We start from the raw sequence: 21,149 nt of genomic DNA on the forward strand, positions 1-21,149 counted from the left end.
CATGGAGAAGGACTTTGGTTTGTCTGAAAGAAATTCTGGAAATTTTTCAAATAAATCAGAATGAAGGCCAGACGCCAACCTTTGATTACAAGATGATGCGAGCAAGAGAAACCTTTATTTTAATTATGAAAGCCAAAAATGTTCAAATTTACTGTGTTTTCTCCTTCCAGACCAGGTCTAACTTACAAACCTCTACATTTACATTGAATATGATCAAGAAATATACTTCAGAAAACTGTTTAAAACACAGTTTCTCATTTGTGAAAGCTTTATTTTATTTATGAAAACAGAAAACACCAAGTGTGACGGCCCCTCAGCTTGGTTTCCTGCTGTGGCTCCTCTTGTCTTCAGGGCTGCAGACCAATTGACGACCGTAATCAGCAGCATGGGACACACCTGGGCCGATGCCTCATCACCTGTGTGTACGGCCTTGCCTTCTCTTTCGGTGCATCCTGGATATATTCGATCACATCCTGTGATGTCTTCCCTTGCTATTCACTTTCCTCTTTGGCTATCCCTTTAAACTCTTAACATTTGCTTCCCCAGGTGCCAGGGGCTGCTGAGTTGAGGGCATGGCAGAGTGGCCTTGCTGGAGAGACCAAGGGGAGTGGTAATAATTTATTGATATGTTTTGGTAAGAGCATGTTGTATTTGTAATGTTAGAATTGTTGTGCTTTGTTTTTCAGTATCGGTGGTTGTCTCCTGCTGGGGTTCCGGTTTTGTTTTGTTTTTTTTGTTGGGGGGGGGGGTGAGATGGCCCCTCTGCTTGGTTTCCTGCTGTGGCTGCACTTGTCTTCAGGGCAGCAGAACAATTGAAGACCTTAATCGGCAGCATAGGACACACCTGGGCACAGTGTCAGATGTGGCAGATCTCCTCACCACACACACACACACACACACACACACACACACCTCTGCAGCATGAAGTTTCATTAGGTTTTTTTCCTTTTTGTTTTTACAGCACAACATCCAGCAGCACATTTTCACTTATCCACTCCCTACACGACTGACCTTACAGATTCCTCCCATTTACTTTTTGTGTTTATTTTGATCATTTTCTTGGAAATAAACAAGTTTATTCAGTATACCCATGCTCCTTCCATCTTTTTGTGCAGAGAGCCAGGCTGTAACATCTGCATCTGGATCAAAATCCACTATAGGCCTATTTAGGCTTGTCAAATCTGTCAAAAAACAGTTTAAAACATCGTTTGAGATTTGTAAAAAAAAAAAAAAAAAACATTGAATTTGAAGTAAGCTTAAAAAGAGGGTTCAGGAATTGGCTGACAGGAAAAAGAGCTAAAAGGAGAGTGAATATTTGACTTACACACTTTCATGAATGATAATGTTGCTCTGTATTGTTGCTGGATGTGTAAAAAAGGTAATCGTTTGCTAATGACGCGGCGGCGGTGCTGCCAAATGCGAGAAGACCATGAAGGCATCACGGACCCTGCTCCCCACCGGCAGAGGGCGACAGCGGGCGGCGGCACCACAGCAGCGTCACCACCACCGAGGGAGCGTGAAATGTATGGTTGGTTGTCATGTGTCATGCAGTCTGGCTGGCGGTCAGCTGACAGAGCGGACCCGTTTGTGATGTTTACTTTCTTTGTTTAGTGCGTGTACCTGCGTTTTTCTTTGAATGAATGCAGCGCTATGCTTCGCCACGGAGAACCATGGTAGTCGTGAACTCGGTGCTGAAGCTCGTGCAGAGGCAGACGTACACCTGTCTGTCCCACCGATACGGGCTCTACCTCTGCTTTGGGGGGATCGTCCTCATGATAGTTTCCGCCTTTCAGTTTGGAGAGGTGAGGTTCCTCTGTCTTCCTAACTCCAGTCATGTGTTTTGGATGAGCTAACGTCTTCCCTCTTCGGTAACTGTTTTCAGTGCAGCTCGAGCTGAGCCTGGGTCTGTTGTGTTCAGGCACCGTCTCACCAGATTACACTCAAAAATATGTTTCTTTTAAAGCAATCATCGTGTCAATTAAACTAAACTATCTTGTTAAATCAGTAAGTGAGGCGCTTCACGGACCTTTGGGGTAATCCTGGAAATTCGGCTTCAAAATAAATCACACAGCACTTTATTTCAAGTAAAATGATAATCAACCCTCTGCGTTTTTAAGAAACATTTTTTGCTGAAGAAGCTTTGTTAATATCACGCCAAGCTATTAATGAAGCTCACATTTTTATTATTATAAGTTCTTCTTGTGTAAAATTATTGAAGTTATGTACCTGTGCAGATGATAAAGGAAACTACAATGTTTTGAATGTGGTTTAGTTTCGTAGCCTTGGCTTTAGTTAATATTTGGGACGTAACCACATGAGAGCAACGTGTCCCAGAGGACTGCATCATGTAATGTCTTCTTCTCCTCATGCAGGTGGTGGTAGAGTGGAGTCGAGACCAGTATCATGTGCTGTTTGACTCCTACAGAGACAATGTGGGTGGAAAATCCTTCCAAAGCAGGTGAGAAAAATGCAGCATTTATGAGTAATTTATGATAAGTTCACTATTGTGTCACTCCCTCGTTTAGTCTAATGTGATTCTGTACATAGCTCACTATTTTTGCTGAAGTAAGAAGTGCACAATCTTTTTGGGTGGGGTTAACAAGGATAAAAAAAACTGTGCAAACCCAGAGCCCACTTTCTGCAGAAACCGTTCTTCATGCCACACGAGCCTGTCCGTACCCTTCCTTTTGAGAGAAATCTGAAAGAACTGGACGTGATGTAGCCATGCATGAACTAAAAACTAATTTGGTGCACTGGGGAGGGAAACAGGGTCACAGCCTTGCAGTTTGAGCACTGTCTGAGTGATGAGTGTTTCTCTTTGCAGGCTCTGTCTGCCCATGCCTATTGATGTAGTGTACACGTGGGTGAATGGCACAGACATGGCTCTGCTGAAGGAACTGAAGGTGGTCAAAGAGCAACTGGAGGAGGAACAAAGAGCTCTGAGGTAGCTGGGGCCCCACACTCTGTGCCGTTGTAATGCTGAAGTCGAGTTTGATGGTTATGTAGAAGTAATGTAGGCTGTAATACAATTATAACGGCCGTACAATTAAAAATGAACCTTTATCTTGCTACAGAAGGTGTTGTCTTGTTATATATGAAGCAAACACACTCACATGAGTTTCAGGGTTTCACCTGAATACAGTCAGTATTAGCACACAAGCTTGAGCTGCAACATTATCACTTTCACTTTGATTGGCTTGTTCAGACATTCCCCCAGAAGAAGAGGGATCGAACGTCTGACTAACTCTGACTGAGGAGAAATTTCCCATGTTTTCTTCTCTCAACAGTTAACATGAAAAAAGAAAAGTATTAAAATGTTGCAGCTGCTGTGTTTATCGGTTTTATACTGACCTTCTCAAACAGCGCAGTGCAGTGTTGTTACTCTAGGAGCTTCATGACGAAAATAATGTGAATTTGTTGCACACAGGGAACGCCTGGGGAAAAATGCAAGTGAGACAACTGAAGCGCCAAAAGACAGGTGAGTCTGAAGGTGCGACGGGTGTGTGATGATTCACGGTCATTTTACAGGCTGCATTTTGTTTTGTTGTTGAATTGTATTGAGGTTTTTCTACTAATATGTCCAATCATTTTGCATCACTGATGGTACTAAATAACAAATGACCTGTCAGTATATAACATAATACACAAAAGTTTAATACAGCAAGAAATATGAAAGAGATAGCTACTACTGTGTAAATGGTGAAAAATCTACATTGTCTTATTACACATCCCCGCCCTGTCCTCTTTATTAGGTACACCACTACAGTCTAATGCAACCCACTGCAACAGCCCTGCCACACTTTCTACCTTTACGATGCTGATAATAATAAATGATAGAGATTTCTGTTCATTTACATGTCTGTTACTAAGGTTGTGGTGGCGGCACTTCACTGGACTGCATTATATTGAAGTATATCACAGCCCAGTTCAACACCACTGTTTTTTGAGGTTACTGTCAGACTGTTACAATATCATAATGACTGACAGTTAAAGTCACGATGAAGCAGCAACAGCAGCTTTAATGTTGAAACAGGAAGTTGAATTGGGTTATACCACAAGTACATGTTCATATTCATACTCACATTCAGAAGTGTGAACTGGTGGGATATCAGTTAGTTTGGGCTTTATTTGTACATTGTATGTTTGTTTCTGAGGCGCAGCATTAATAATAAATGACAGTTTCATAGTTTAGAGTTTTTATAAACCTTTTGTGTGCAGCGTGTTGATCAGAAAGTAAAGGTAGTTGCATATGAAGAAGCAAGAATATCATACATACATTTCTTTGAATTTGTGGCATTTTTTTTTCTTTTCTGTAAAACAAGTGTCTGTAGCAGCTTGAAATAAATTTCTTATGAGGTGAAAAAGTCGTTTTGCATTTTGCGCTGACTGAAATGATCAACTCGTATGACAATACAAATCTTAAAACCCACACAGCTTGTTGAACCACAAAGAGGATTTGACTTTGAAGGAAGGTGTTTCCTGTGTGTTTACCACCGATATGTTATGGCCGATAAAGAGGAGCGGTCTGTTCTTCTCGTGTTAACCGCAGACACACGGAGGGGCTCGATGCAACACTTGTGTGAAGGAAACTGTTTGCTGAATGTGTGAACTTGACTCATTTCATGCATATAACTATTTTTAAATTAACGGAGCTCATCTCAATAAGAGTATAAAATGTAAAATTAAAGTTCTTTTTTTTTCTTTATCTTTTCCCCCTGTCCGTCGGTTTGCAGTGTTAAACCAGAATGCCTGCTGTCCCACTGCATCATAGCGCCCATGCTGGCGCTGGACCCCGCTCTGCCAGCCAACGTTACACTCAAAGAGCTGCCGTCACTCTCTCCCTCGCTCTCTGCTGCCAAAGAGCTGCTGCTGATGAACAAACCCTTCCACCCGTCCACCACCGCCTCTGTGGTCGTCTTCCATTCGCAGGCTGACGGTAAAAAGAACAAAAAAAACACACAAAATGAATCCAGAAACATCAACATTTGTTTTTTTGTTTTTAGGAATAAAGCGTGTGAGAGAAAGCGAGAGATTCTGCTGGGTGAGCAACAAAAAAACACTGGCGGTGTAATAACTGAACCCAGCAGGAACATTATCACTGAGATGTGAAAAGTTATTTACAATGCAAAAAAAAAAAAAAAGTTATTTGAAGTGCGATTAATGAGTAACCAGGAAGTGATGGCGTGTGGTGGGAGTGGGAGAAAAGCAGCATGATGATCAGTAGAGTGAAACTGAGAGCTGGGGTGGGATGATATGACCAGTTTGATTGTTTCTTTTCCAGCAAGAGTCACAACTCTCTAAATGGACTCTTGTTTGTGACACATGCGGGACCTTGTGCAGGCGTCGTATCCAGCAGTTCACCTGCAGTGGAACATTGTGGTTTTTCAAAAAGAGAAAGAATGGCAGAAATAGGTCGGATAGTTTAACTGCAGGAAAAGTAAATGTATCAGCGTGTTTCTCAGAAAGCCCAGGAATTGTGTTTGTGTCGGTTTTGATATAAAGTGACTGAATTCTCAGCCTTTGTGGTGGGACTGAGGTGACGCTGCCTCATCCCTGACACCCATCACTCCCCCAGTCCCCCCTCCCTTTTGTGGCTGTTTTTTTTTTTTTTTTTTTTTTTCCTCTTTAAGTATCGTGTGTGTGTGTAGTATAAAATGAATAATGGGTGGCGTGGAGCTGAGGCTCTTAATTGTATTTAAGCAGCACGTTGACCGAGATGGCTTCATGGCAGTTTATCAGAGTGTATACATTGACAATCCTTCACGGCTGGGTGTTGGAACTGTGCAACTGCTCAAGCGATGAGCTGCACCTGTTCATTTGTTCAGTGTGTTTGACAGAGTATGACTCATTCATGTCGTCAACCAACACTTCAAGGCGTCAGTCTGGTTTGTGACACCAGAAAGTCTGTGTGTGTGTGTGTGTGTGTGTGTGTGTGTGTGTGTGTGTGTGTGTTTTAGAGACTATATCTGTACACATGAAGACATATTGACATTGTGTTGTTTATTCATTGGTCTTCACAGCTGATAAAGCCTATACAGATGTGTCCAAAGAAGATCAGAAATTCTCTGTGTCCAGATGTTACCTGGTGAGTTCACAACTGTTGTCTGGGTCTGATTTCACATACATCCTCAGCAGATCCTCCTGTCCTCTCTGAAGTGGTGTGGGACATGTTAGTGTACTTGTGCGTTGTGTGTTTTGCAGACGACGGATAAAGAGGCTCCAGGCCTGATCCGCATGCAGGCTCTGGCCTACCTGAGCGGCTTCCCAGCATCCTTCAAGGAGACGGAGCCGCTGAGAGTCAAACTGCCATCTGTCATAACCAACAAGATCAAACAGGTACGATCTCCTGAGTGATTACATTAGTGAGGTGAACTTTGTTTATTTTTTGTTAATAATTGGAAAAAGAAACATGCAGAAATAAGTGTTCAGAAGTTTGTAATTTCACTTGCAGTGATTCATATTTTTTTTTCACCCAGTGTGGCTTTTATTTTGAAATCATTCTTTTATCATTATTACAGAATTGATAAAACCACAGTGTAACCTGGGAAAATGTTATAAATCACTGAAACATCCAGTAAGTGCTTAAAAAGGAGGATATTTTAAGTTTGTTACAAAACAGCAGGTGGCAGAGTTGGACACAATAGGTGCAAAGTCAACACTCATTGCTTTTCTTTAATTAATGGTGTTACTTACCTGATGAGGAGACTGTGCATTATTTCCGTAAGGTTTTTTGGACGTTGTGTCATGAGTGACGAGGTAAAAGGAAACTTTAACTTCACTGACTTTGCCACCAGATGTCGCTCTTACAGTGTCTTACCTCAGTGCTGAAGGATGATTGTACATCATTATTACTTCAGACATATACTGTGTTGTTTTTTTTGTGTGTGTGTGTGTGTGTGAGCACAAATTCAGCTTTTGGTATTTTTATAAATAATAGGAGCATAATCTAAGAGCGGCCTAATCACAAATGTCCAATCCTCCTTGGAGAGGAGGGTTTGTGCTGTTCCGCTAAATACGGTCTTTTTCTATTTTAAACAGTTATGCTGTGATGTGGATAAAGAGCCTGTGTTTAGCTCGGCAGCTGGCAGCTTGCGTCTAATAATTTTTCACTAATCACAACTGTATATTTTGAGGGGGAGGAATGCCACTAACGAGCGTGGATTACTCTGAAATAATCAAAGAAAACAAAACGGCGAAGGCTGGAGCTGAGTTGACCCCGTCACACCAGCAGGCGTGGGATATTATACTCACATGGCCGATGAGACTTAATAATATAATCTGATGAGTCGGATTTATGTGAGAACGTAAAGAAACGAGAGCGCGCTGATGCTAGCAAGACTGTGTGACAGGGAGGAGCAGGAAACCCGGTGATGCTCATCTGGGAGGCAATAAAGCTCAAGAGAAACAAAACACAAATAAAAGTAAATATATGCAAATAACTTTAGATTAAAATAGAAATGTCAAAGGAAAGAAGCAAAATGTGTAAAAATGTAATAGAAATAAGTTTAAAAAAAAAAAAAAAAAAAATCTTGGGATACTTTGGATTTTCCTTCTTGTTTTAAATGCTAATTTAAAAAAAACAAAACGTAATAATCCTTTTAAATACTGTTTGAAAGGTGTTTTTTTACAACTGAAACAGAGTTAATTCTTAACCTTTCAATTCAAGGTCTACTTACTTACTCTTTCCAGAGGATTTATCCACATCACATGGTCTTCATCAGCAGGGGGAGTTTGCTCTGTCGTCAGCGAATGTCGAATAATAATGTTTATATAAAATAATGGAATAATTTTAACTTCCACGTTTCCCTTTATCTCCCTCTGTCCGTGAAGGCCATGTGATATGATCAAAAGCACCTGAAAAAGCTAATAAGTGGACCTTGAGTTGACATTGTTTTGTCAAAAAAATCTTGTTTTCCTCTCACTCCAGAACTTACAGTAAATACAAAGACGGATCACAATCAACAAAAGATGAAACAGTCCGTGATACGTTGGACCGAGTTACATGTTTTTTAAAATGAGGGTGAAAACCTGCAAAACCTCAAATATATAAACATACTGTATGTAATAGTCACAGTTGTACAAGAATCTATAAACTAGCTGCTACTCCGACCCTCAGGGGAGTCAGAAGTGCTGTAACTTTGTATGTGATGATATGTAGCTTAACGGCATTTAACCTACATATCATCATCACCATCATCATCATCATCATCGAACCCAGTTGTCCCATCATTCCCTGCATTTGTCTCCAGGTTTGCTCCCGGTCATGTGATAATAACCAGCGGCATTCAGGCTGTAACCTTAGCTGGCGGTGCGGGGGTTAACATTAGAACAACTGTTTGGTGTGGCGTGGCGCCAGCCAGCACGCTGAAAGGTCACCAAGATTTTACTGACCCCCCCCGCGTGACTCTCAGACACACCCTGGCATCTTGTATACATGTATTTATACCTTATTACCTGCTTGAGACTAGGTTTGATATTTTGTAAGTGGTTGAAGCTGGAAGTTGCAGGACTAAAATGGGGAAGTGTGTGTGTGTTGTGTTGGAGATGATACTGAGACATCTGAAGCCGCTCAGAGTCCAGGAAAGAGGATGGAAAGTGTGTGAGCGTGTTTGCCGTCGGAGGGATTCTAGGTACACAATGCACAGGTTGGATTTCAAGGTGTTTCCTGGTGTCGCCGGGCCAGTTCTGTGAAAGAGGGATGATGTGCATAGTGTGGAAGGAGAGGCTGAGCAGTGAGAGAAGGTCGGTATTTATAGCCGGTGTTAGACCGAGTGCTATGGTGATGAAAGCTGCCCCACAGCCTCGATCATCTGCCCGTGCTGTCGTCTGTCGAGACCTGCCCCGAGTGTTTGTGTGAGAGCCTGCTGATGTGTTTGTATCAGCGTGTGTTTTAATGCGAGGCCTGCGGGCGTCCACACGGTGGCTCGTCTCCTCCATGAAGGAAGATTCAAGATTCTAAGGTTTTAATTCTCACATGCTCATATATGTGCGGAGTGGTGTGTGGTCTTAAAGACAGTAAATAATTATAATTGGGATAAGCCAAAATAAGAAAAATAAAATATAAAGATTTAAAGATAAAATTATAGATATGCAGTATTTAATATATATTCATATTAAGATGTTAAAATGTATATTGTCACAGTGTGAATGTGGGCTGATGCCTCAGTGCAGAGATGCAGCTCATTGGCTATGAAACTTCAGCATAATGTTTTTAAATAAAGCTTCAAATAGTCATTTTTTTCATCAGCATTTAATTGGCTGGTTATTTCTTAATTAACTGTTTAATTATTCAAATCTTCACACTTGAGAAACTGAAACCAGGGTTTCGTTTTGCTTAAAACTGACTCACATTATTGATTAATTATCAGCATTGTTGCAAATATATTTTCTGCTGATCAACTGATTAATGACTTAATGATCCAGTTTTTGGTCATGTAGCTCTAGGAAGGAGTTAATAACACATCTGTAATAACTCCAGCTGTGTCTCGTCCTTTTCCCACTGTAGAAGCATTAGTGCTTCAGTCTCCTCAGTCGGGGTTTTAGACCTGACCTCTGGACTCGGCGGGTGATGCAGGATGACGCAGCGTCCTCGGCGCTGCATGCCATCTGCGAGAAACGATCACTCACCACTGAGTTAATTAGTTTACCCAGAGGGTCAACTCAGTTTTTTTAGACTAATTACATTTTCTTCTCTCATACAAGCCACAGTGATCACAGTTTATAATGTGATGAAAGTAAAATACACATGGGGCATGTTAATACTGTGGTGTGGAGTAACTGTAGCTGCTGCCTGGAGGACGTGACAGTGAGCTGATGAAGCTTTTTCAACATTAAATTTCACCTGCAGTACGAGCACAGCTGGAGCAGCTCGTCTTTCTCTGTCCTCTCCATTGTAACTATCACATTCCTCCATATTTTTTTTTAATGCTGCTCGACATTTTCTAGATGAGACAAATAAAAAAAAAAAAAAAAATCAGTTGTCCACTTCCAGGTTTGGAAATATTGTGATGCTGTTGTAAATCAGAGTACTGTTGATTAGATAAGTTGTTTATGTTGACAAATGTTAAAACAAGACGATAATAAGTCATAATTATGGAATAATGCATGATGCAAAACCTATTGTTACAGCAGCACAAGTGCAGAATGATAAAGTCTGTAAACTGACTCAGCAGTGTTTGATATATTACAGCAATAATCGCCTGACGTTTCCTGATATTACCAGTAAGCTCGTGGTCATACCAGACCAACAGCGGCTGTAGCAGCAAAACTGCTGAAAGTACTTAATTAAACAATGATGCATTTTTATTGTTAATGAAATCAACTTTTCTATGAGGAAGGACGTGTTATTTCTTCTTTCTAAAGTGACTCACTCGTCTTGTGAGTCTTGGTACAAGACATTTTTATTCTCAGCTTTGCTAGAAAATGAAAAAAATACTTTCTAATAAAAGACTGGGAACTAATCAATCATTGGAAAATAAATAACCACATTTAATTTGTGGTTATGGATTCCCAACATGTTGGGGGGGTCTTATGACGCAGGGTAAATTTGGACCCTGTGATTTAGTTGGTAACATGTCAGAAAACTGTCCAACCAACAAATAATAAATTGGTTTATGAAACGTAATCAACACGTTCTCCAAGGACTTAAGATTATTTCAGTTTTAACTAATTGAAAGTAATGTCTGCACTGTGATGAAGTGAGTAAACAGGCTTACGTGTTTACAGGCAGGCGAGTGCCTGCGTGAGGCCACCACACACCTCTGCTTTGTGTGCATGTGTTAGAGCATTATCAAGACTATAAAGAGAGCTATAATAAAGATGGCAACGTGATCCGGGGCTTGCCGTCTCCTGACTGGACCCCGCTGTGTGTATAAGTCTCAGAAATCCTCCTCACCTAAAAACAGGAGCAGAGACGAGCGGACGAGTGGAGGCGGAGCACGAGCTCATGTGAGATGTTTGGGTTCAGTCTTTTTCTGGGAAGTTGAGAGTTTGAGAGAGGAGGGACAGATGGTTTAAAGCAGACAAGGCCATGGGTAACTCTCTCACATGCAACACACACACACACACACACACACACACACACACACACACACACACACACACACACACACACACACACACACACACAGTCCTGATGCCTCACATAGCTCCCCTGAGGTCAGACAGAGAGCCACCTCCTTGATACCCCCATGGATAAGATGACATCACAGAATTTTCTGAACTCTCACCCCCTTAAACACACACACACAAACTTTCTCTCTCTCAAGGCTACAGCAGATGCTTCCACACAAGCATCATAGCTGGCCTATAGGTATGAGGTCAGAGGTCACGCTGTGTGCTTCATGCCCAAATCACATTAAATCTTGTCATTTTTTCCGCTCAGTCGTCTCCGACTTTCTCCGTCCTGCTGTCCCGATGATGGGCTCATGCTCTCTGTCACAAGCCTGGCCCTGAGGCTAAATCACGTAGCTCAGCATGTGACTTCATCCCTGAGAAATTACTGTTCAGGGATTTTCCACAGTGCATGTGGTGATTTTTATTTTTTTGACTTTAAGGGGAAACTAGAGATTTTGCATGTTGACAGTGAAGTCACCCGATAAAGGCTGTGTCCCCTGAGACTCTGGAGTGAACTGAGAACTTGAGGCTTTTCAGCTTTGAGACATTGTTATTTTAGCATGTTAGCATGCTAACATATGCTAATTAGCACTTAACACACAGTACGGCAGAGGCTGAGGGGAATGTTATTAGTTTTACAGTCACAGTCTACAGCAATTCTTCCAGCAGTTGTCAAGATGGTTCATTCAAATCCAAAAATGTCAACCTCATAGTGGTGGTTGAGGAGAAATCACTGGATCATGAAAGCCTTTACATAATTCTGTGTTTGGAGCTTGACCAATAAGAGGGACTAAAAAAAATCTTGTTTTTAAATGTTCGTATTTAGTAGGTTCAAAATTACTGGAGTGTCATGCAAGCAGATAACACCTGACCGTTTGTTTCTTTGTCCCTCAGTTTGAGTTGTACTCTGAGGCGAGCATCGCCCTGCTCCACCTGAAGACCCCACAGGACTTCTCTGATCTGACGCAGCAGGCTAAAAAGAACCTGACCCTGGATGGGAAAGAGTTAACCATCAGCCCCGCCTACTTGTTCTGGGACCTCACCGCTATCTCACAGGTACGACTGGTCCATCCTGTCCCTTTTTATATGCATTAAAATATGGATATTAAAGTAATGAAGGCCATGTGTCTTGGTAGGGCTGAAACCCTGTTGGTTTGTTGTGAACAATAATATCCCCATAGACGGAGAGTAGTAATTGTTCAGCTCTTTCTCTGTTTGTCCTCTTCAGTCCAAACAGGATGAAGATGTTTCAGCCAGCAGATTCGAGGACAACGAGGAGCTCCGCTATTCGCTGCGCTCGGTGGAGAGACACGCCCCCTGGGTGCGTCACATCTTCATCGTCACTAACGGGCAGATTCCCTCCTGGCTCAACCTGGATAACCCCAGAGTTACTGTTGTCACACATCAGGTAAAATTTAAGCCTCGACTTCTCCCACACTGCACTCTGTTTTAGTGTTGGACTGTGGGGCCTATTTTTAATCTTATGTCAAGTATTAAGGTTAAAAAGCAATTTAATAATTCTGATATATCTGGAGCACATTCCACACCGTCAAATAAACAAACACATTTCTTTAGGGATTGTCTTGAGACTCGCAGAAAATAATGGTTCCATAAATGGTTTGCAAACGAAACATTATTTTACTCTCGTATAATTAGTTTTTCTTTGACTTGTAGGATGTCTTCCTGAACAACAGCCACCTTCCCACCTTCAGCTCCCCCGCCATAGAGACACACATCCACCGCATCCCAGGGCTCTCCCAGAAGTTTATTTACCTCAACGATGACGTGATGTTTGGCAAGGACGTCTGGCTGGACGACTTCTACAGCCACTCCAAAGGACAGAAGGTGTGAACACAACATGAAAAGTGCTCACAGTGAGGTTCAGGTGGAAATCTGTGCCGCAGTTTGATGATGAAATGCTACAAACTGACCTTCAATCTCATCTTTTCTCACTTCTCTGCAGGTGTATCTCACCTGGCCTGTTCCCAACTGTGCTGAGGGCTGCCCAGGATCCTGGATCAAAGATGGGTACTGTGACAAAGCCTGCAACAACTCTGCGTGTGACTGGGATGGAGGAGACTGCTCCGGTAAAAAGAAACACTGTCGTGTGTGTGTGTGAGTGTGAATAATCTTGTTTTTGTCGTGCGTGTCTAATGTGCCGTTCCCTCTCTCTCTGACAGGTGCAGCTGGGAATAGTCGCTTCGGCGCAGGGGTCGGTGTCGGCGTGCCCGGTGGAGCTGGTGGACAGGTGTGGCAGTTTGCAGGTGGTATGGGAGGTCTTGGGGGGACGTCCTACTGTAACCAAGGCTGTGCCAACTCTTGGCTGGCGGACAAGTTCTGTGACCAAGCCTGCAATGTGCTTTCATGTGGCTTTGATGTGGGCGACTGTGGCCAAGGTGAGTTTAAAGCAATTATACTGTGATGATGTTTTCTTTACACAGACGCATTTGGTGCATGTCAGATTAAAGGATTAGTTCAGTGACAGTCCGTATTTGTCTTACTGTCATTAAATCCTGTGAAAAGAACAAAACAAACAGGAACTGATTTTGAACAAGTGTTGTTTGTTTTGGAAAAAAAAACACTGACATGTTCCTTCATTACCATGAACACACACTGTAGTTTATTTAGTTTCAATCCCACATACACTGTCCTGCTGCCGTAAATACTCACTAGAGCTCTGAATTGGTATTAATCCACAGCTGAAAATAGTTCCCAAGCAATACGCCTTTAACTCCACTTTTTGTTTCTACCGATAAAAAATCTAGAGTATCGCCTTATATTACATGATCATGTGTGTGTGATGTCCGCAGAGCACTTTGGTGAGCTGCACCGTGTGACCCTGCGGAGGAACCAGAGCCTCTACACACTCCCAGCGGGCGAGGTCAGGCCATATTTCAGCTTTAATGGACTCGCTCGCAGAGTCTCTGAGGCCCACGTCAGCGACAGCCCCGTGGTCCGCCACACCTCCGTCGCCAACAAATGGAAGACCGTTCACTTGCTTCTTTATCCCGGCCACAATGCCAGCCAGATCCAGTACAACCTCACGTTCCAAAGAGAAGACGACACGGAGTTCACGATGACCTTCGGCGTAGCTGTCGACACCCGCGAGGTTCCTCAGGCGAACGTGTCCAAGACTGCGAGCAAAGACACCGGCAAAGAGGCGAAGCCGACGTCAACTCCTGAGCCAGTGTTTCCTTTCTCAGATATTCCTGAGGACAAACGGGGTCCTAAGATCCAGAGGAGGCGGCCTGGCGAACCTCACGTTGTCATAGAGGTTCCTTCACTCAATGTGTCACTTTTACCGGCTGTTGTCCGCAGCGAGCTGCAAAAGCTGGAGGAGAAGCTTCTGACCGGTGACATTACTGTGAAGGGTTATAATCTCACGAAGGCTGAACTTCTTAAGCCTTACAAGACGCTGGCTGAACAGCAGCAGGTCGTCCATTCACAGGCAGCTAATGAGGGTGCAGCCAAGGTCCAGGCGAAGCCCTATAAAGACTTGGAGGCAGAGTTAGAACCACCTGTGGAAGAGAAAGCTGGAAATATTATTCAGAAAAATCTAAACTCAAAACAAGAGAAGTCCAGGAAAATCGAGACGGTGCAAGGCCCCCCGGTCACGCCTCTCATCCCCGTCCATATTGATGATAAGCATAAGGTAGAGTTTGAAAAACCCACATCTCACCCTCTGAATGCTGCCATTGAGAGGCCAATGACGTCCAAACTGCTGAGCAGCATTTCCAAAATCAGAAGCGCTGAGAGTCACGATGAGCCGGCCAACGCTGCGGGAGGAGCTCCGGTCGGGAGGAGACTCCAGCACTTCACCTCCTCAGACCGAGGCTTTCTGCCGTGGGAGAGGAGGAAGTACTTTCAGGCGCTCCTCGAGGTCAGTAGAGCCTACACTTAGACTGTTTACCTGCGGTCATGCATTTTAATTTCTTTTAGATATCACGTCCTTTATGTCGATTCTACAGGAAGAGGAACGTCTGCAGAAAGAGCTGCTGTATGCGACTGGCGGTGGCGCCACTGGTCGAAGGCTGCAGGACACTTTTGCCGACTCCCTCCGTTACGTCAACAAGCTGCTCAACGGCCAGTTTGGCTTCACGTCCCGCAAAGTCCCCGCACACATGCCTCACATGATCGACCGACTCATCATGCAGGAGCTGCAGGACACGTGAGGCGCACTGTGAAATGTCGTTTGAATAGGTCTGTAGGTATTCCCTCCCGAAGAGGCGGCGTCTCGAACTGATCTGTGCTCTGTCCTTCAGATTCCCGGAGGAGTTCGACAAGACGTCAGGCCACCGCGTGCGTCACTCAGAAGACATGCAGTTCGCCTTTTCGTACTTCTACTTCCTGATGAGCGCTCAGCAGCAGCTCAACGTCTCTGAGGTGTTTGACGAGATCGACACCGATCATTCGGGCATCCTGTCCGACCGAGAGATTCGAACACTCGCCACCAGGATCCACGAGCTCCCCCTCAGCCTCCAGGTCAGTCCTGGCTGTGAACACATCTTCTCACACTAACATTTACTAGAATCCTTGTGGTTTTTGAAGCGTATGTGTGTGTGTGTGTGTATTGTTTTTCTTTGTAGGATCTGACAGGCCTGGAGCAGATGTTGATAAACTGCTCCAAGACTCTCCCGACCAACCTGACCCAGCTCCACCTGGTGAACCCCACTCAGGAGACCTACTATGACCCCAGCATGGTGAATGACTTTGGGGGGAAACAAAACAGAAAACCTGAATATGCACTTGTAATGTTGCATTAGCTGAATTATTTGGCTGAGATTCTGTATTTTTGCATCCACAGCCTCCTGTTACAAAAGGCCTCGTCCTTTACTGCAAGCCCATCACCGAGCGCATCCACAAAGCCTTCAGAGACCAGAACAAGTACAAGTATGTCTTAACACAGTCTGATACTGATATTCTCTTTGGTTGCTGTTGCTAACATGTCTTTTGTTGGACAGGTTCGAGATCATGGGAGAGGAGGAGATAGCTTTCAAGATGGTGCGAACCAACGTGTCACACGTGGTCGGACAGTTGGACGACATAAGGAAGAATCCGAGGTGAGGACGACTCTATGTTCATCTTGTTTTTTTGGGGTTTTTTTGCCATATTTTTTGAACAAACTAACGTTCTGCCAATCCCCAACAGGAAGTTCATCTGTCTGAACGATAACATCGACCACACCCACAAGGACGCTGCCACAGTCAAAGCCGTGCTCAGAGACTTCTACGAGTCCATGTTCCCGCTGCCGTCCCAGTTCGAGCTGCCCAGAGAGTATCGCAACAGGTTCCTGCACATGGAGGAGCTCCAGGAATGGTGCGTCATGAATTTTAAATATCGAACGAATTGCAATGAAATTTTGCACAGATGTCACCTGATTTTGTTTCCTCTAGCGCCACCATGAGGTGAAAGGTTTGTCCATTAACAAGAGAGGACATTCCCATCAGCCTCAGCTGTGCCTCGAGTTAGTTGTTTCTTTGACAACATGCTGAATTAAGATGGGGTAACATGTTAAACGTTATACCTTCTAAACATCAGCATGTCGGGATGCCGATGTGAGTACAACCTCACAGCCTCAAGTGTGGCTGATTATCTTTATATGAAGAGAGGACACGACTTGTTTTGTCCGAGCCACAGTCCAGAACCCAAAGAAACTCAGTTTACACTGATAGGAAACAGAAAAGGCTTGAAATCCTCACATGAGAGAAAATGACACAAGTGCATGTTAATAAGTGACAATTAGCTCATGTCGCCCGTTAATTGTCTGTCCACTAATTGAGTTGTTTCATGAATACGTAGCAGATTACATGCAGTGAAAAGCACACATGCCACAGATGCACTCGGGACCTTGTTGCACGTGTGCTGGTAATTTATCGGGCTCTTTGATTTTTTTGTTTTTTTTCCCAGTCAGCCTAAGTTAAGAATTTGTGGCTGTCACCACATGGTTGTGAGTGTTGCCAGGTTGGAGCAGTGGGAATCCCTCGGGGGCTTTAGAGGGTTTTTATCAGGGATCCTGCTCCTGTGCTCGGGGGGCTTCAGCTGGAGAATGCCGGCCTCGCATAAAGACTTTAAAATTAGACCGAGCCGCCTCAGATCAGTCACTAGCTGTAGGATACCTATAAGATCATCACACAGCTGAGCCTCTTGTCTCCTCCCCTGCCTCTCCACCGTCTCCTTCTGTCTCTGGGTTTTTGAAGTGACAGGCGGATGGCGTTGGGTGATGTCACCTTGTCACCCTGTTGCCCTTCTGCCCTCTGCATACTGCCTGCTTCCGTCTTGTTACATCAGATCACAACTACGCTATCCTCCTGTAAGATGCTTCGCCTCCGACGTTTCTCACCCAACCAGGAAACGCACATTTTAAGTGTTGGATGATGTAACAAAGGAAAGGGGTCTGTCTCTTTATTTAAAAACGAACTGAACTGTGTTCTTTCCCAGGCGGGTGTATCGGGACAAGCTGAAGTTCTGGACCCACTGTGTCCTCGTGACGCTCGTCATCTTCACCGTCATGTCCTTCTTTGCCGAGCAGGTCAGTATGTCCACCTGCGACCGCTCACGGTTTATTTACACGTTCAGATAAAGACACCCCACTCACACACCTCTCGTTTTCCATGATTCACACTGGAGCTATGATTCAGGCCTCTGCTACCGAAATTCCACTGAGAGGTGCGTCCGTCTCATGTATCGTGCTAGTATGACCAGCTGAGCCAGGACCTGACTTCACAGAAATGAAAGACCCCCAGCAGTCCTCTGTGAAAGGCGAGACTTGTCTGTCTTTGTTGCCTTGGATCACTTTAACCTTCTTTGTTGCCAGCTCTCCAGCTGAAAAGGTGTCCGGCGAACATTATAGCAAAGAATTTAAAAATAGGGATAGTGTTCTTGGATTAACTTTCCTGTCAGATTCTTCCAGATTAAGGATATAAACAAATGTCAAGAACTCTTAAACAAATACTGCTCGACCCAGGTTTGACATTGAGCTCTTATGAGGCGCTCTCCTAATCCAAAGGTTTCCAGTTTCTCCTCAGCGAACCTAAAGAAAGGTTAATAGTAGCAGTGACCTGTGGAGAATTTCCTCCCCCCCACAGCAGCCTGCGGGACCAGTGTTCCCAGTGAGGAATGTGTCGGACCCGTCCACTGTCTCCATCAATGCAGAAAAAAGACGTTTGATGTGTTTTTTGGCACAAGATGAGCCTGGCTCTGCCACTGTCCAATATATTAAGACGGAGACATCTGAGTCAGCTATGAACAGTTTAACTAGAGAGATCAAAGTGTCCTCACCCCTCAGAGGGAGGTGACTGTTGTCCTTAGATTATCTTTGATTTCTGCCCTTCTGGGTCTTGATTATTGAAAAGAATTGGTCATTAATAAATTATCTTGCATATAAAATGGAGAATTTTCATTTTAACCTTTTGGTTTATGTACAGAATAAACAAACAAGGTGTAATGTGTTAATTGGTGAGCTTTAAAGGTGCTGGTCAGCTGATTTTGTTACTGCTGGACAGAGCAAGGCTAAATGTTAAGCTAAGCTAACCATCGGCTGGCTGTAGCTTCACGGTATCAAGCTTCTCATTTAATTCTCTGCCAGAAAGTGATTATTAAGCGTATTTCCCCAAGTGTAGCTAAACTATGGAGGAGCAGGGATGTCAGAGAAAGCATTTCCTTAATTTCATAATTTAATAGGCATTAAAAATAGTATGCTAATAATACTATTAGCTAATCGATTAGCTTAGTCATTTAGCTTCTCCATTTAGCCTTTGGGTGATACTCTGGGCCTTCAGTGCCAGTAAAACCCGATATGACTGGTCAGCTCTCCAACCAATCAGAGAGCTTGTTACAGCCCATGGCCAGTTGGGATTGTTTAACCTGGTTTTACAGCATTGATGGTCCAGAGTGTCAGAGTGGCTAAATGACTAAGCTTAATCAGTTAGTTAATAGGAAAAGGAAAAGCAGCAGGGAAATAGTTTCTTAAATAGTTTTTCAAGTTCTATTATTTATTCATGAATTAATAAATGTATTTATGCTGTTCTTGTAAATCCATTTTTAAATCTGAGCTATTTATTGATGGATTAATCGCTCATTTCTAAATTATTTTTACAATCTCTATTAAAATATAAAATTATGGAAATGTTTTATTACTTTTCCTGTGACATCCGTGGTCCTCCGTCCTAAACCCTATCCTCTATCATAGTCATTCTCTCACTGACAGACAATACTAAGCCTTCTTGTCTTTTCTAATCATTTCTAATCATGCAAGTCCGCCTCTCCCTGCAGCTGATTCTGCTGAAGCGAAAGCTGTTCCCCAGACGCAGAGTGAACAGGGACACCAACCCTGAGCGGGTGTGAAAGAGGACGACTTCCCTCTCCTCTCCTTCCTATGCTTCAACCTCCACCCCTCCTCTCCTGCTCGGTAGAGAGGACAGGAGAGGATCCAGACCGGGGGACTGGGTGGAAATGGGAATCTGAAGTCCTCAGTGCTTGTGGTTGCATCAGCGCGGACGGATGATAGAGACACACGAGAGACGGCGGTGAAACATTTTTCAGATGATGATGGATGGGGCTGGCCGGTGAAGGGAATAACAGCCAAAAAGAAGAAGCCTGCACATCTTCTTTTCCGCCACTGGGGGCATCCGAGACTTTTCATACAACACACAAACGAACATAAAACACTCCCTCCACACTGCAGCACCCTCCTCTTGCCCTGTCCTCTCTGTCATTGATTGATGTGGTGTTGAGGTGTGAAAACACTTGATAGCAGCAGTTCGGGACTGCGTGTGTGTGTCAAAAAGTTTTACCATATAATTCACAAACTATTGTGTTTGGAGCTGGTGCTTGAAACTAAAAGTCAAATAATTGATTGACAGAAGGGGAAAAAAAAAAAAAAAAAAAAAAACTATTTCAAAAACGCATTAATCGTTTTTGTCACTTTTCAAGGAAAAATGCCAAACATCTGTTTGTGTCTGTTGCGTTTGGCTTTTACCCCTGTGGCTTCCTTTTAAAGACATAGAGCCAGGAGTGCATATAGGATGAATAGGAATAATCCATTTAAGTGTTGGTGATTGTCTTCGTCCTTTATCTTTAAAAACATGAAAACTTGAAGTGCCTTCGTTGTTCATTCCTGCTTGTTTGAACATTTTTTTTTTGTTGGTTTTTTTTTTTGTTGTTCTTTAAAATGTCTTATAAATGTTGGCCAATGCACATCACACCCTAATTTAGCGATTTCCAATGAGAATGAATGGGCCATAGATAATATATCATTCTTACCGTGGTACGAATGCAGTCGATTGTCGGAGCTACATGTCAGTGATACTACAGCTTTCATATCCGCCTGTATGTGTGTCCCCGTGGGACTCGACAGGATCGTTACTGTCTGAAATTCAGACCCCCTCAGCATGTTCTGTAACTTATTTTGGTTGTATTATTGTAACAGTGAACCAAGTGAGTGATGCACCTGATTTGAATGCTGAAGAATGTAAACATAAAAATGCTCATCACCTCTTCACACTCTTTTCCTCTGAATGTCAGTTTTACAAACTTCTTTATTACTATAATGTTAAACTAATATGGAAGTGACTCCCAGATGCTGTCGCTGTTTTGTCAGTCATATGATGTTCAGGGTGATGTAACCAGGCGAGACAATGAGTAATGAATTAGGAAATGGGATTTCCTCAGTCTGCATCAATGCAATGTTTCCGCTGACTGAAATAAATGTGATTTGGTTCAGTCATCAGGTTGTTTTTCTTGTCCTGTGTGTGTCTGTGTGTGATATTGCACTTTTGACTTCACTATATTTACTTGACAACTATAGTTAATAGTTTACACATAATCTCTGTCTAGCTGAGCCCCCTGTTACTTTTCAGTTTTATTATAAAATACTGTTTTGTGCCTTAAGAGGTAAAAACTATCACGTATCTCACAAAAGCAAGACTAAGAATCTGCAGCCATGCTAGCAGCTCTTAGGCATCATGAATGATTGTAACATTTTATGGCAATCCATCCAGTAACTGATGGACTAGCTCTCCCATCCCAAGAGCCAA

The 21,149-nt window shown here is 43.3% G+C and overlaps 1 protein-coding gene across 2 annotated transcripts; it reads left to right on the forward strand.

Annotated features, from left to right (window-relative positions):
- Window positions 1–1,509: 1,509 nt before the first annotated feature.
- Window positions 1,510–20,839, forward strand: gnptab (N-acetylglucosamine-1-phosphate transferase subunits alpha and beta). Of its 2 annotated transcripts, none has more exons than XM_056367935.1 (21): window positions 1,510–1,802; window positions 2,373–2,458; window positions 2,825–2,944; window positions 3,428–3,478; window positions 4,734–4,936; window positions 6,021–6,085; window positions 6,202–6,336; window positions 12,010–12,171; window positions 12,344–12,523; window positions 12,790–12,960; window positions 13,079–13,202; window positions 13,296–13,511; window positions 13,926–14,995; window positions 15,084–15,283; window positions 15,378–15,597; window positions 15,702–15,815; window positions 15,920–16,005; window positions 16,077–16,175; window positions 16,264–16,431; window positions 17,554–17,644; window positions 19,387–20,839. In XM_056367935.1, exons 1-21 carry the CDS (start codon window positions 1,641–1,643, stop codon window positions 19,456–19,458), a joined length of 3,795 nt encoding a protein of 1,264 aa, XP_056223910.1. In that variant the 5' UTR covers window positions 1,510–1,640; the 3' UTR covers window positions 19,459–20,839. The 2 variants fall into 2 exon arrangements, with proteins under 2 accessions (XP_056223910.1, XP_056223911.1); XM_056367936.1 differs by having other exon boundaries at window positions 15,920–15,999.
- The last annotated feature ends 310 nt before the right edge of the window (window positions 20,840–21,149 follow it).

This window comes from Seriola aureovittata, chromosome 22 (assembly GCF_021018895.1).
Source record: "Seriola aureovittata isolate HTS-2021-v1 ecotype China chromosome 22, ASM2101889v1, whole genome shotgun sequence".
Classification (NCBI taxonomy): Eukaryota; Metazoa; Chordata; class Actinopteri; order Carangiformes; family Carangidae; genus Seriola; species Seriola aureovittata.